General features: G+C 38.1%; 1 protein-coding gene across 3 annotated transcripts; it reads left to right on the top strand.

Moving 5' to 3' along the window:
* The first annotated feature begins 698 nt into the window (after nt 1–698).
* LOC108983098 (SUPPRESSOR OF ABI3-5-like) lies at nt 699–12,157 on the top strand. Of its 3 annotated transcripts, none has more exons than XM_035694753.1 (16): nt 703–872; nt 1,824–1,963; nt 2,186–2,226; nt 2,488–3,223; nt 3,324–3,395; nt 3,483–3,575; nt 3,659–3,738; nt 4,017–4,167; nt 4,700–4,787; nt 4,874–4,965; nt 5,101–5,169; nt 6,241–6,420; nt 7,809–8,001; nt 9,528–10,487; nt 10,803–10,987; nt 11,435–12,157. In XM_035694753.1, the coding sequence occupies exons 2-16, from the start codon at nt 1,907–1,909 to the stop codon at nt 11,612–11,614; spliced, it is 3,177 nt and encodes a 1,058-aa protein (XP_035550646.1). In that variant the 5' UTR covers nt 703–872; nt 1,824–1,906; the 3' UTR covers nt 11,615–12,157. The 3 variants fall into 3 exon arrangements, with proteins under 3 accessions (XP_035550647.1, XP_035550646.1, XP_035550645.1); XM_035694752.1 differs by having other exon boundaries at nt 704–872; nt 4,014–4,167; XM_035694754.1 differs by lacking the exon at nt 10,803–10,987 and having other exon boundaries at nt 699–872; nt 4,014–4,167; nt 11,435–11,617.

The raw sequence follows: 12,157 nt of genomic DNA, 5'->3' as shown, positions 1-12,157 counted from the left end.
GGTATATCTTGACCTAGGAGAATGAAAGAAGTTCGATCAATGAATGAATTTATAATTTTTTTCCTTTACTCCATTGATTCGTTGTAATTAGTTTTAATGTCATTAACTTTAATGAATTTCTTCTATCATTAAACTATCGTGCATATGGGTAATGTTAGAGAGAATCTATTATGACAGTACATATTTTTCACTCATTGTGTGACTGCTTCTAGTTGATTGTTTCCAATGCTCATTTTGAGAGATATGTGATCTACATGATGTCACGTCATGTGTACAAAATGAATGTTCCCAATAATGACTTCTATCTATATTTATTCATCTTAAAATATCGTGTAGATTTATTAGGATTAGACAATATCTTTTTATTTTGTTGGAACATGACTATTTTTATTTTTATAAAGAGAAGATATAAACCTTAGCGATTTTTGTAATTATAAATTAATTGGGAACGCAATATATAATAATCTCGCTTAAATATGAGGTTCCATTTGTATACAGAAATACTTTTAAATTAATTTATCTCATCTCATTATTATAACTTTATTTAATTTATTTAAAATTATTTTATCTCACCTCATCTTATCATCCAAACCGTCTCTAATTTATGAAAAAGAAATTAAAAAAAGGGGAAAATAATCTAATATACCGCTGAGCCACCGAAAAGTTTTTCTGCCCAAAGTCTCAAACCCGAATCGTATACATAAATGATAAATTTGTGTATATTCGGTCGTGTCAGCGAAGTTCTGTGGCTGAGAAAATAAAACCCTAGAGGAACTGCGAAATCAGGAAGGGGGAAAAAGAAGAACATGGAGGGAAGATAATAAGATAGACAAGACCGGATCGGAACCGACCCACATCCGCATCTCCTCCTGGTATGTACGTGGGGATTCATCATAGATTAATATTTTTTTGGCCGTTTTCCATAGATCCACCGATACCCCAATCTTTATCAAATATTTAAATGGTTTCTTCATTTGAAACGCTCAACTTTCATTCGAATTGATTGGCATTCGATTTCACACGGTTTACTATTTATTTTCCCTGCAGTTGCTGTTTCGCACTTTTTAGTTGATTTCCTCGAAGAGAAGATAAACACAGGCATTTAAGTTTTGTGTGTCTATATATAACTGCTTCCAAATGAGAAAATTTTTGTAACATTCTTATAGTTTGTTATCTTGCAAATTATAATTCCTTCTGATCTGATTTGTACGGACAATAACACATGGTAATAATACGCATGAATTCAGATGCGAGCTTAACCTCTATGCGAAATTTTTGAAAAATGAAAAGGAACGAAATAAGCCTTAATTTTTGCTCCCAAAAGAATGAAAAAGCAGCATGAGAAAGTTATCTTTGCTGAAAAGAAAAGGTCTCTTAACATAACGAATCAAAAGTTCTGTAGCTATTGGCAGATGCATTGTCAAATAAGAAATGAGTGGCTCGGTGGAGTTATCAAGTTTTTTTGGTATGGCCCATCTTTTGTTGAAAAAAAAAGATGGAAAGAGAATTCTCCACTTTCTGGTACAGATGTTGATTTCTGATTGTCATGCATGTTTCTGTAACATTTGGATTAGAACTTGAGTGGTATCCTTCTGTGCATCACTCCGGATAATATTCTAGATTTATTAGCTGATGGTTTCTACAATCAAGATCCTCCCCTGTTTTGTGTTTAAGAGAATTGGAAGATGGGTGTTACTGAATTTGTCGAAAGGGTTTGATTTTGAGGATTTCGGTTGTGAAGGAGGGGCGGAGGTGAAGTCATGGGACTAATTGGTACTTGGTTCATCATGGCATAACTGTTTCTGTTTGTGCGTATATTACAGGAGAGGTTTTCATACATTCTACTCCCGAATCTTCTGAACGACCTTCAAGAGCCTTGCAGGGCCGTAACGCTGAAGGATATTGCATGCGAGAAATGGATCCTGGTCGCTATAGTCTGCAGCAAGGATGGGATAATAACAGCGTAATTGTGGTTTCCTCCTTAATAATCACCTATGTGGGATGATAAAACAAGAAATTTTTAAGGGCACATGTGGTTGTCCATTTTTTCCGGCATCTCATCCCTAAATATGAGAGAAAGTCGTGGGGGCAGTGAGGATATGGAATGGATTTGCCTAAGCTCGTATCATGATTGATTATTTGTGGCTGACATAGGCTGACATAGGTTATTCTCTTGAATTCACAGGCTTTGGAGGGTTATGGTGCGGTACATGATCCAAACTACCGGTGAGTGCCGACTGTTTCTTATCATCTTCACAAAAGTAATTTAGTACTCGTGGGTAGGAGTTTTCACTTTAAAATATGTGAATGAGAAGTTCATTGTATGCTTTTAGTGGTGTGTATTTAATGTGTGATTTTACAACCAAACTTTTATTTTTATTACCATTGTTTCTTATATTTACCATTTTTTGTGTTCCTTTTGTTCGCATTATATCATATCACATTTTCTGTTCTCCTGCCTCCCATTTTACATTTTTTGTTTTTCAGGGTTGGGGTTTCCCATGATGAGAGGAGGTTTTTAGAAGAAAGATATTCTAGAGAAAATGTTAACCAGAGAAGTGTCTTCCATCATGACATTTTGGATAGAGAGAGCTATCCATCACCACCTCTTGGTACTGGTATTTGGCCACCATCAAGGCGGAGAAGTTATGAAGAAGAATATCCTCTTGACAAGGAATCTAGGCGTCACGAGAAACTGTACAATTCATACCATGAGATGGATACCTTTCGTGATCATGAGATCAATACCACTCAGAGATTTGAGAAGTTTGGGGATGGGTATCGCGGTGTTGACAACTTTCGGGATCACACAACTGACAGGCTTGCAAGGTTTGGGGGACGTGACCGTGATGATTATGATGACTATGATTGTAGGTCCCGCTTGTCCCATCAAAGTAGGGAGGATAGCCATGAGAGGGACTATGAATATGGTCGACATAGTTATGATTCCGATTATGACAGAGGTAGCAGGAGAGATGGTAATTGGAGGCGGCGTGAATCCCATGATAAGAGATGTATGAGTCGGGATAGAGATCCAAGTCCACATAGAAGGCATGAGCGCTCCCGGTCTAGGGGGCGTGATGACCGTCCTAGATCGAGGTCCCCTCGAGGACGAAGCCATGGTCAAACTCATCGTGAGGACAGCTATGATGATGATCGACATCAAAGGTCAGATAGACAAAGGGAGCGTCCAGAGAAGCGTTATCGTGAGCAATATTCTCCGGTATGCTTTAACTGTTCAACATGTATTTTGTATTTTATGTAGCGTACCTCTGATTTTTTTCCTGCTAGAACGCTTAAGTGAGAATCCTGTTGTCATGTAGGCCCCATCTGCCACTGTTGTTGTGAAGGGCCTCTCACAGAAGACAACTGAGGAAGATTTGTACCAGATCCTTGTAATAGTTTGACATTTTTCGTCCTGAATTATTTTATTTTTCTTTCAATCTATTCTCTGATCAAAACTCCTTTTGTGTGACTATCAGGCTGAATGGGGACCACTTCGTCATGTCCGTGTGATCAAAGAGAGAAACTCTGGGATCTCCCGTGGATTCGCTTTTATTGATTTTCCTTCTTTGGTACTCTAATATGTAATCTTTTTAATTTTTAATGTTTTCATACAAAATGATAGTTTTCATGGGAAGTTATTGTTCTGGAACAGGAAGCAGCACGTGCAATGATGGACAAGATCGGAGATGATGGTCTTGTTGTGGATGGAAGGAAGCTTTTTTTTGAGTATAGGTATTGTTTTTGTGGTTCTTATTATTCTATCTGATGTTATTTATGACAAAATGTTTATGCTTAATTGCATATCAAAAATTCAGTCCGGAGCTCAGGCCGGGAGAAGTCTGGATGAAGTTTAATTTTACTGTGGTGATTTTGGTTACAGTTGAATGTATTTTCCACTAGTGTTACTTTTGTTGTGGTGAAAGTAATACTGCACATCTTAAATGCATGCCAATTTTATGGTTCATCTTTTGTTGCTATTATACTTGGTGAACCATGTTTTGTTGCAGTAGTAAGCCAACTGGTGGGGTAGGTGGACCATTTGATCAAGACAATGCTGTGAAATCAGGACACTTTAACCATAGAAGCATTACAGTACCATCTGATTGGATGTGCAACTTTTGTGGCTGTGTCAATTTTGCTCGGCGAACGTCTTGCTTCCAGGTTTTTACACTTTATTGGTTTTTATCAATCTGTTTCTTTTCTTGTTTCAGGGTGATGAAAGAACATTTTTATATAAAAGTCAACTCACATGGCAGTTGTGAATCTACATTCTGTAGTTCTATAACAATCTGCCTATGTAGCGTGACAGTCCAATGCTAGCTATATTAAGGTGGCGAGCACACTTAAATTGATGTGGGGACCATTTTTCAGTAGACAGTCAGGAATCTCTTATGCTCCGATGATACGTTCTTTTGGGTGTTTTATGTCATTTTAATTTTGTTTTATTTTACGAATGCCCCAAATGGATGTTGAGGACTACTTTGTCGGTTTTATCATGATGCTGTTCACGTGTCTTCTACCTGGTGGTTCACTAAACCTAGTTGGTGCTTTTAAGTTCTGGTGCTCAGAGCCAATACGTGAGGCATGAATTAATTATAAAACATGTAGAATATAGGCTTGTAATAGATATCTTTGATATCTAAAATTTTATTTTGATCATATTGGTTGTTACATTTTCTTGTGTTTGCTGCAGTGTAATGAGCCTCGTACTGATGATGCTCTCCCGACGGATGGTGCTTTATCAATTCCGGCACCCTTAGGGAAGAAAGGATTGGAGGCAGGTTAGTATTTGTGCTGCTTTAAGCTGGCACTTTTTTTTTTTTTTTTTTGGGCACTTCAATTTATAACTTGATGTAATTGTGTTCAGGTCCTACTCATGTTTTGGTTGTCCGAGGATTGGATGAAAATGCTGATGAAGAAATGCTCCGTTATGAATTTTCCAAACATTCTCCAATTAAGGTGCCCATGTGCTGAGCAAATAACTAAAAATATCTGTTTACTGTATAGTTTTTAACTAGAAGGCTGCATCACCCATCCCCTCAACTCAGTCCTCTTAAGCATTTGCAAATAAGTTTTATTTATCTTAACTTGCAGGACCTTCGTCTTGTCAGAGACAAATTTACTCATGTATCAAGGGGATTTGCATTTGTACATTTTCATTCGGTATGCTTATCTGGTTAATTATGTTGTGCTTTCCCTTAATTGATGTTCCAAGTGTGATTGATGTTTTGGTCTTCTAAAACATATTATGAGGGATGGCATACACGTGCTGTTAAAAGTAGAGAACTCAAATAAATGTTTGATAAGATTATATATTCTTAAATCTACTAGGGGCTTTGAACCTATTTTAAGGTGGAGAAAAAAATCTATGACAAGTCAGATGGAGTTTATTCTAATTTAGGACGGTGCGCATGGTTATTTAGATATTAGTTTTTTTTTTTGCTGAATAGAAAGAGTAAGAGGGGGTAACTAGAGGTGGCCTCCTTACGTGGATGTGACCATAGCAGTACTGTACCCGTTGGCAACCGGACAAGGGGGGCCTAGATGGCGGGAAGCCGCAGGCACTTCCTCAAGTCAGGTTTGAGCCATAGCTTAGACCCTAGCCCAACTAGAGAATTCAATGAATTTTTAGGTAGATAATACTAACAGTCTAGGGCGAATCTATTCAGATTTGAACCCAGGATTTAGTGCATGCCAAATCACATGGGAGTAGCCCAAGGACCATTGAGCCACCACCCTTGGTGGCCTTAGATGTTTGGTTGTAAAGGAGGAAAAGGAAAGGAACCTTGCAAATCCTTAAATTGAATGATGGAACCACTGTTTAATTTGGTTTGTGGTTCAGATTGACTGGTAATTGCTTTTTTTTTTTCTCCTTTATTTTCCTCTAATGTTAGTACTTTTGGTACATGGAATATGCAATTGTTCTATGCAACCATGTAGTTAACATGAGTACTGCTTGCAAGGCAGGTGTTAATCAGACTACAAATTGTACAAAAAAAGAAGGCAAACTTTTTGTTGGATAGGAAGGAGGATGAAATAGGAATTTTTCATCCAAAATCTATGACAAGTCAGATGGGCACTCTAGCTGAATGTTTCTTCTCGAAGGCCTGTAGAAGTGCTCACAATCCCCCCCCCCCTCCTCCCCCAAAAAAAGAAAAAAAGAAAAAAGATTTTAGGGAAGAAAGAAGGTTGGTTACCAATTTCAGGTAGAATCATTGCTTTGACTTGTTGTAGGTGGAGGATGCGACCAGAGCTCTTGAAGCAACAAATGGAACAACTCTTGAAAAAAATGGGCAGATCTTGAGGGTTGCATATGCAAAAAGCATCCTTGCTCCGGGATCAGGCTCATCCGGACGTTCCCAGTCAAGTAGCCTCGCTGCTGCCGCAATTGAGGCAGCAACATTTTCTCAACAGGTGCTTATATACAAGTGTGCACGCACTTGTACTTTTACTTTGACAGTATCTATTTATTTACCCATACATTAATCTGTCACTTGATTTCTCCTGTTTTGTTTTTATCTTGTATCTCTAGAAATTCAGCACTAGATTAGGTTTCATGATGGTTCCTGAAGACTTGTTGGAGACGGTTATATGTTTAGGAATTTAATTGTTGTTTGGTATTAAAACAGATTATTGAAGGAGAAAAAAGAATAGAGAAAGTATAGACAATCACATCTAGGTTTCTTAAGCAATCATACCTAGGAAGGATAAGGCAATAACAGCCTCAAGCTTTTAGAAAACTGATGGAATTTTTGGAACTTGTTCATTGAATTTTGACAGATTTGGCAATTGCTAAACATTTTTCCAGTATGGACTAAGATTCCTAACTGAAACATAAAAGTCATCTAAAAGAACTCCTAAACTGAGTTGAAAACTACAACTCATTCCGGAAAAAGTTGGAAAATTTAAGATTGCCCCTGATCTTTTCTTTTTTCACTGATTACTAAAACTAAAGGATACTACAAAACAGCGCCAAGTAGGCCTCACCGTGAAACTATGCCATCATATACAATCTTTTGGTATTTAATCTCGTTTTTTCATTGTGTTAGAACTCTTAGTCTTTTTTTTTTTTTTTTGACAAGTAAGGAGTAAAGAACTCTTAGGGCTAATTTGGGTAGTAGAGTATTCTGTCCACTACTATTCATTATTTTATTATTACTTTTCACATACTTTTCACTACTATTTACTACCATTCAATATTCTATCATTACTTTTTTACTACTATTCACAGAATATCTGAGATCACCACTCACTACCCAAATGCAACTTTAGTCTTTATATGATAAATGTGCCACAACAAACAAGTGAAACGAAAGCAGTTCGATCAAAATTAATTGTTGTTTTGACTGTTATGTTTATTTCATACGAGAATAATTTATTCTCGGCTAGCTCCATATAAGTTTTAGCAGAGGTATCTGTCTGCCTCAAAGCCCTGTTCAGAAATAGTAATGAGTTATAAAATCAGACCTAGGTTAAGGGTTGAGTTTATTTTGCCCTTGCCCCTCCCAAATGATGTTTGACGTGACACATGTTATTATAGTCTTTCAAAATGCCACTATGTTAACGGAGAAAACTCATTCTTGAAGGGGCTCACCATCAGTCTCCCCCTTGTATCATTAATAGACTGTAGGAATCACCAAGGGAGTCATCTACCCTTCCCTGCAAACTAGCATAATCTTTCTAAAGCATTAGGCTGAGACATATTGTAGCATATGGACTTAATACTTGTGCTGGTTCTGTAATCTTATAGAATTGCTTTGATATGATTGCATTCTTATGCTACTTTCTTTTTGACCTTTCAGTATGATGCTGTTGGATGGGCACCAAAAGAATATAACCCAGATGACAAACAATCAACCAGCAGGCAGGAACAAATTGGTGGGGAGCTTCCAGATCAAAATAATGGTTCGGCTCCACAATCTGGATTTGTGTGGGATGAGGCATCTGGATATTACTATGATGCTGCTTCTGGATTTTACTATGATGGAAATTCAGGTTTATACATTTTCTAATTTGAAGCAGTAATCTGAATCCTTTTGCACTTATTATGGCAAAAATGGGAAAAAGATGATTATGCTTAGATGGACCTTTCCCTTTCTTGTTTTTTGGGTATCATTCTCTCTCTGAATAGATTTGGTCTACATGGCTGTTACATGCATTTTTCAAGTCAGTCTAATGTCGGGTTGATATCGTAGTGTAATTACTCTCTCTCTCTCTCTCTCTCTCTGTGCGCGCACATACACAAACACTGTATGGACATGCATTCAGTGATATGCTCGCATAATACAGCATTCCAAGAACCATTTTTGAGGGTGCTTCACTATTTTTCTGCATAGTTACTGCCTTATTCTTTAGATTTTCAAGGGTTATTAGTGGATTAACTTAAATAAAGTGACCTTTTGCCCTATAGATCTATGGCCTCTAGATTCCTTACTTTCCGACGGTTCTTTCTTTCTTCTTGCTAGAGTTGTGTAGTTTGTTGTTTTTATTTTATTTTATTTTATTTTATTTTTGCGTGCGTAATATGGTGCCCCTGACCGAGAAGCTGTAGAATGATCATTTACTTCCTTAAGATATGAGTGTCTCTCTAGCATACAAGTACTTCCCTCTTTTATACTTGTGTGCTGGAATGGTCCCTTACTCTCCCCTTATATTTGTGTGCATGTATATGCATATGTCTATATGTTTGCCGTCCAGATTTTTAAAAATTAAAATTTTCATCTCATCTCATCTTATCATTACAACTTTTCTTAATTCCCACACAAAATATAATATACAATTCAACATTTTCAAATCCCAAAACAATAATAATATTTTAATAATATTTTATTCAACTTTCATCTGAACTATCCAAACTGCACCTAAAATGTGGCCCCTCAAGTGCTTTCTATAATGGAATTGCTTGTTAATATATATAGATATAGAGAGAGAGAGAGAGAGCTCTGTTTTTTTTTTTTTTTTCGGTCGGTTCGCGGGGAGGGGTTGCGTGGACATTGATGCGATATATTGTGCATATCAAAGGGCTTTACAAGTCCAGCACATGTTGACATGCTGCAATTTAATGCAAGCGTTTGGTGTTGCAAACATAATTATATTTACATCATATCCTTGGATGTATCTGTACGTTTGCCCAATTTTATCAAAGTTGTGGCTGAGCATGCTGAAATGTGTAGATGCCGCAAGGTGCAAACCAGATGTCTTGTATATTAGACTTCATTTAGAAGTTTTTGGCCTGTCTACGACACAACTTACAAGATGGAATATCTTGCTTGACTTAGGGTTTGACAGCAAGCCAATCAATTTAGTAGTGTCCATGCTATGCAGTGAGGCAATGTTTTACTGCTTGGAGTGCATATGTATGCAAACTGCAGTACCTGTAGTTTATAATTTGTTGATACACTGGATCATTGTTATCTGCAGAATTTTAATATGTTTTGATGTGTATGCTAATAGTATGAATTTTAGTTTTAATCACTCTCTAAAATTGTTTTTTGGAATCCGGCCTTTTTTATTCTATGTAGGGCTCTATTATGATGGTAACAATGGAATTTGGTATACATATGACCAACAAACTCATCAGTACATCCCTTGTGCTGATCAGAACGACAACAAAATTTCTGGTAACCAATCTGAGCCCCCCAAGGCATCATATGGGTCTAGTAATAGAAAAGTGATCATCTCTGCACCAGCTACAACATCAGTTGAGAAGACTGCCTCATTGCCAGATGCAGTACAGGCTGCAGCAACAGCAGCAATAGCTGCAGAGAAGAAAGAGAAGGAGAAACTAAAAGAGATTAAACTCACTTCAAAGAGCAGCCTTCTGGCTAATAAAAAGAAAATGAATAATGTATTGTCTATCTGGAAGCAGAGGAGTCATGAAGGGCAAGCACCTCGTGCAGCTCTTGATGATAATCAACTATCTGGGTCAGCTGATGATAGATCCTTTTCTGTTGGACAATCTACAAAGAGCAAGTTTAAAACCAATGTACTGTCTACAAAAGATAATTCTATGCCCAGTTCAGGAACCACCACCACCTCCTCCGTGGCTCAGGCTGTTGGTTTGGACTCTCCAGTGAAGCCTAGACCTGTGAGTAACAGCTTAGGGGGGACTCTGATGGGGGTTATTAGGGGTTCTGGAAGAGCTACAGTGAGATCCGAAACGTTGTATTCTGGATCATCTGCTGGAGTTTCCACTTCAACTGTCCCTGCAAATGTTGCTGGTTTACCTTTATCAACAAATGTGGATGTATCTACGGGTCTTACTCCATTTAAAACAGATGCATCTGCATTGGGTACCTACACGTCACCTGCAGCTGCTGGGGGTGGCAAGAGGAGGTTTTCTGAAATGCCACTTAATGCAGCTTCCACGTACAAGGAGCAACCTCAAACGACCTACAGGGATCGTGCAGCTGAGCGAAGGACTTTGTATGGTTCATCTTCTGTTGGGGAGGATCTGCCTGACCTGGGATTTAGCGATTCAAGTAAGCTTTGCTCTGAAATTTATCTTTTAGTGGCATGCCTTTGATCCTGTCTTATGGTTCATGTTATAAATGTTTGTTGTTGCAAATGGTTGCTAATGTAGTACATGGAAAAATGCTCCAATATGTTTGGAAATGTTACACTTCGTCCCTTTTGACATTTGTCTTTGCAATTGGCCCTGGCCCTGGGACGTCTGCCAAATATTATTTTGTTTCCCACATTGGTTATCAAAGTTTACGATCCATTGTTTCTTATCTTGTAATATTTGTTTTGATTTCTGATAAATCCGGTCTCTTTACTGTTGATGAACATCCAAGACCGAGATTTTTCATCAAGGAAGGGCTCTATGGATTCAATGCCTTTCCCCCCTGGTGTTGGTGGAGGACGTGTATTCGGAGATGGTAATGTTAATAGTTACGAGGTTATTACTCCAGACAAAGCAATTGATGAAAGCAATGTGGGTAACCGGATGCTCCGCAACATGGGCTGGCATGAAGGCTTGGTATCGATTCCTTCTTTTCACTTGTAATAATTACGAACCATTGAAGAATTGGCTATATACAACTAAAATGTGCCTTTCATATTTGATTGAAATGGTTCTGAACGGTAACCTTTTACTTGTTTTTGGTAAAACACAGATTTTATGTAACTTTTTTAGAAAAGGGATTCATTTATTATTTGTGAGCGGTTTGATGCATCTTTTCTTTGGTGTATTCAAACATCTTTTATTATGGTTACTATCTTTTTTTTTCCTCTTTCCTTATGTTTGAAGCAGCAAGCTTTCTATAAGAAGTGGCGTCTTGTACTTGTTTATAACTTTAGGCACCTCAAATCTGATAGTACCAGTGGCCACTTGGTCTTTGAAGCATTAAATTGGTGCAGATTCTGACACATACATACTGGGGACTTCTTTTCTTGTGTTGGTATTGATCTGGTGTGTGGTACGCAGGGATTAGGGAAGGACGGGAGTGGAATGGTAGAGCCAGTCCAGGCACAAGCCGTAGAACGTAGAGCAGGACTTGGGAGCCAGCAGAAGAAGCTTGATCCTAGCCTTGAGGTGCAGGCTGGGGATAGTTACAAAACCTTAATACATAAGAAGGCGCTTGCCAGGTTTCGAGACATGTCGTAGCTGGATATGCCGCAATTGAAGCTGCTTATGGATTGCAAGGAGCCGACACAAAAACCATGCGAAAGGGAGACGTGGCAGAGCTTTCAAATTGGTTAGAAATTGTGGTGTGCATGGTGGGGATAGGCGTTTTGGTCATGCAGTAGTGGTTAAAGAGTCGTCCGACTCATTTTTATCTTGTACAAACTCGCTTTCCAGCGGTTGCGAAATTCTAAAATATATTTCAAAGCTCTGAAATTTTATTCTTCTTGCTAGCGTGCGCTGTTGACCACTTGAAAAGCGACATTGCTGGTTGGAAAGTAATCCTCTTGACATGGACCTAGGTTGGGCCTTATGGTTGCGGTATTTCCATGTAAGCGTTTAATACCGAAGTCCCAAACCCATATCAAAAACAGTTTTTTCTTTTAATAATTATTAGGCAGAAAAACTAGGAGGGGTGACAAGATTTGTATTGTAATATTGTTCATTGCCCGACATAATCTTAGCAGTACATGTGTTGGGAGTAGGCTGTCACATCGAGATGAGCCTTCCCCGTTTGTGTTACAA

The sequence above is a fragment of the Juglans regia genome, chromosome 10, assembly GCF_001411555.2.
Source record: "Juglans regia cultivar Chandler chromosome 10, Walnut 2.0, whole genome shotgun sequence".
NCBI lineage: Eukaryota > Viridiplantae > Streptophyta > Magnoliopsida > Fagales > Juglandaceae > Juglans > Juglans regia.
This window is presented reverse-complemented; position numbering and strand designations above follow the sequence as displayed.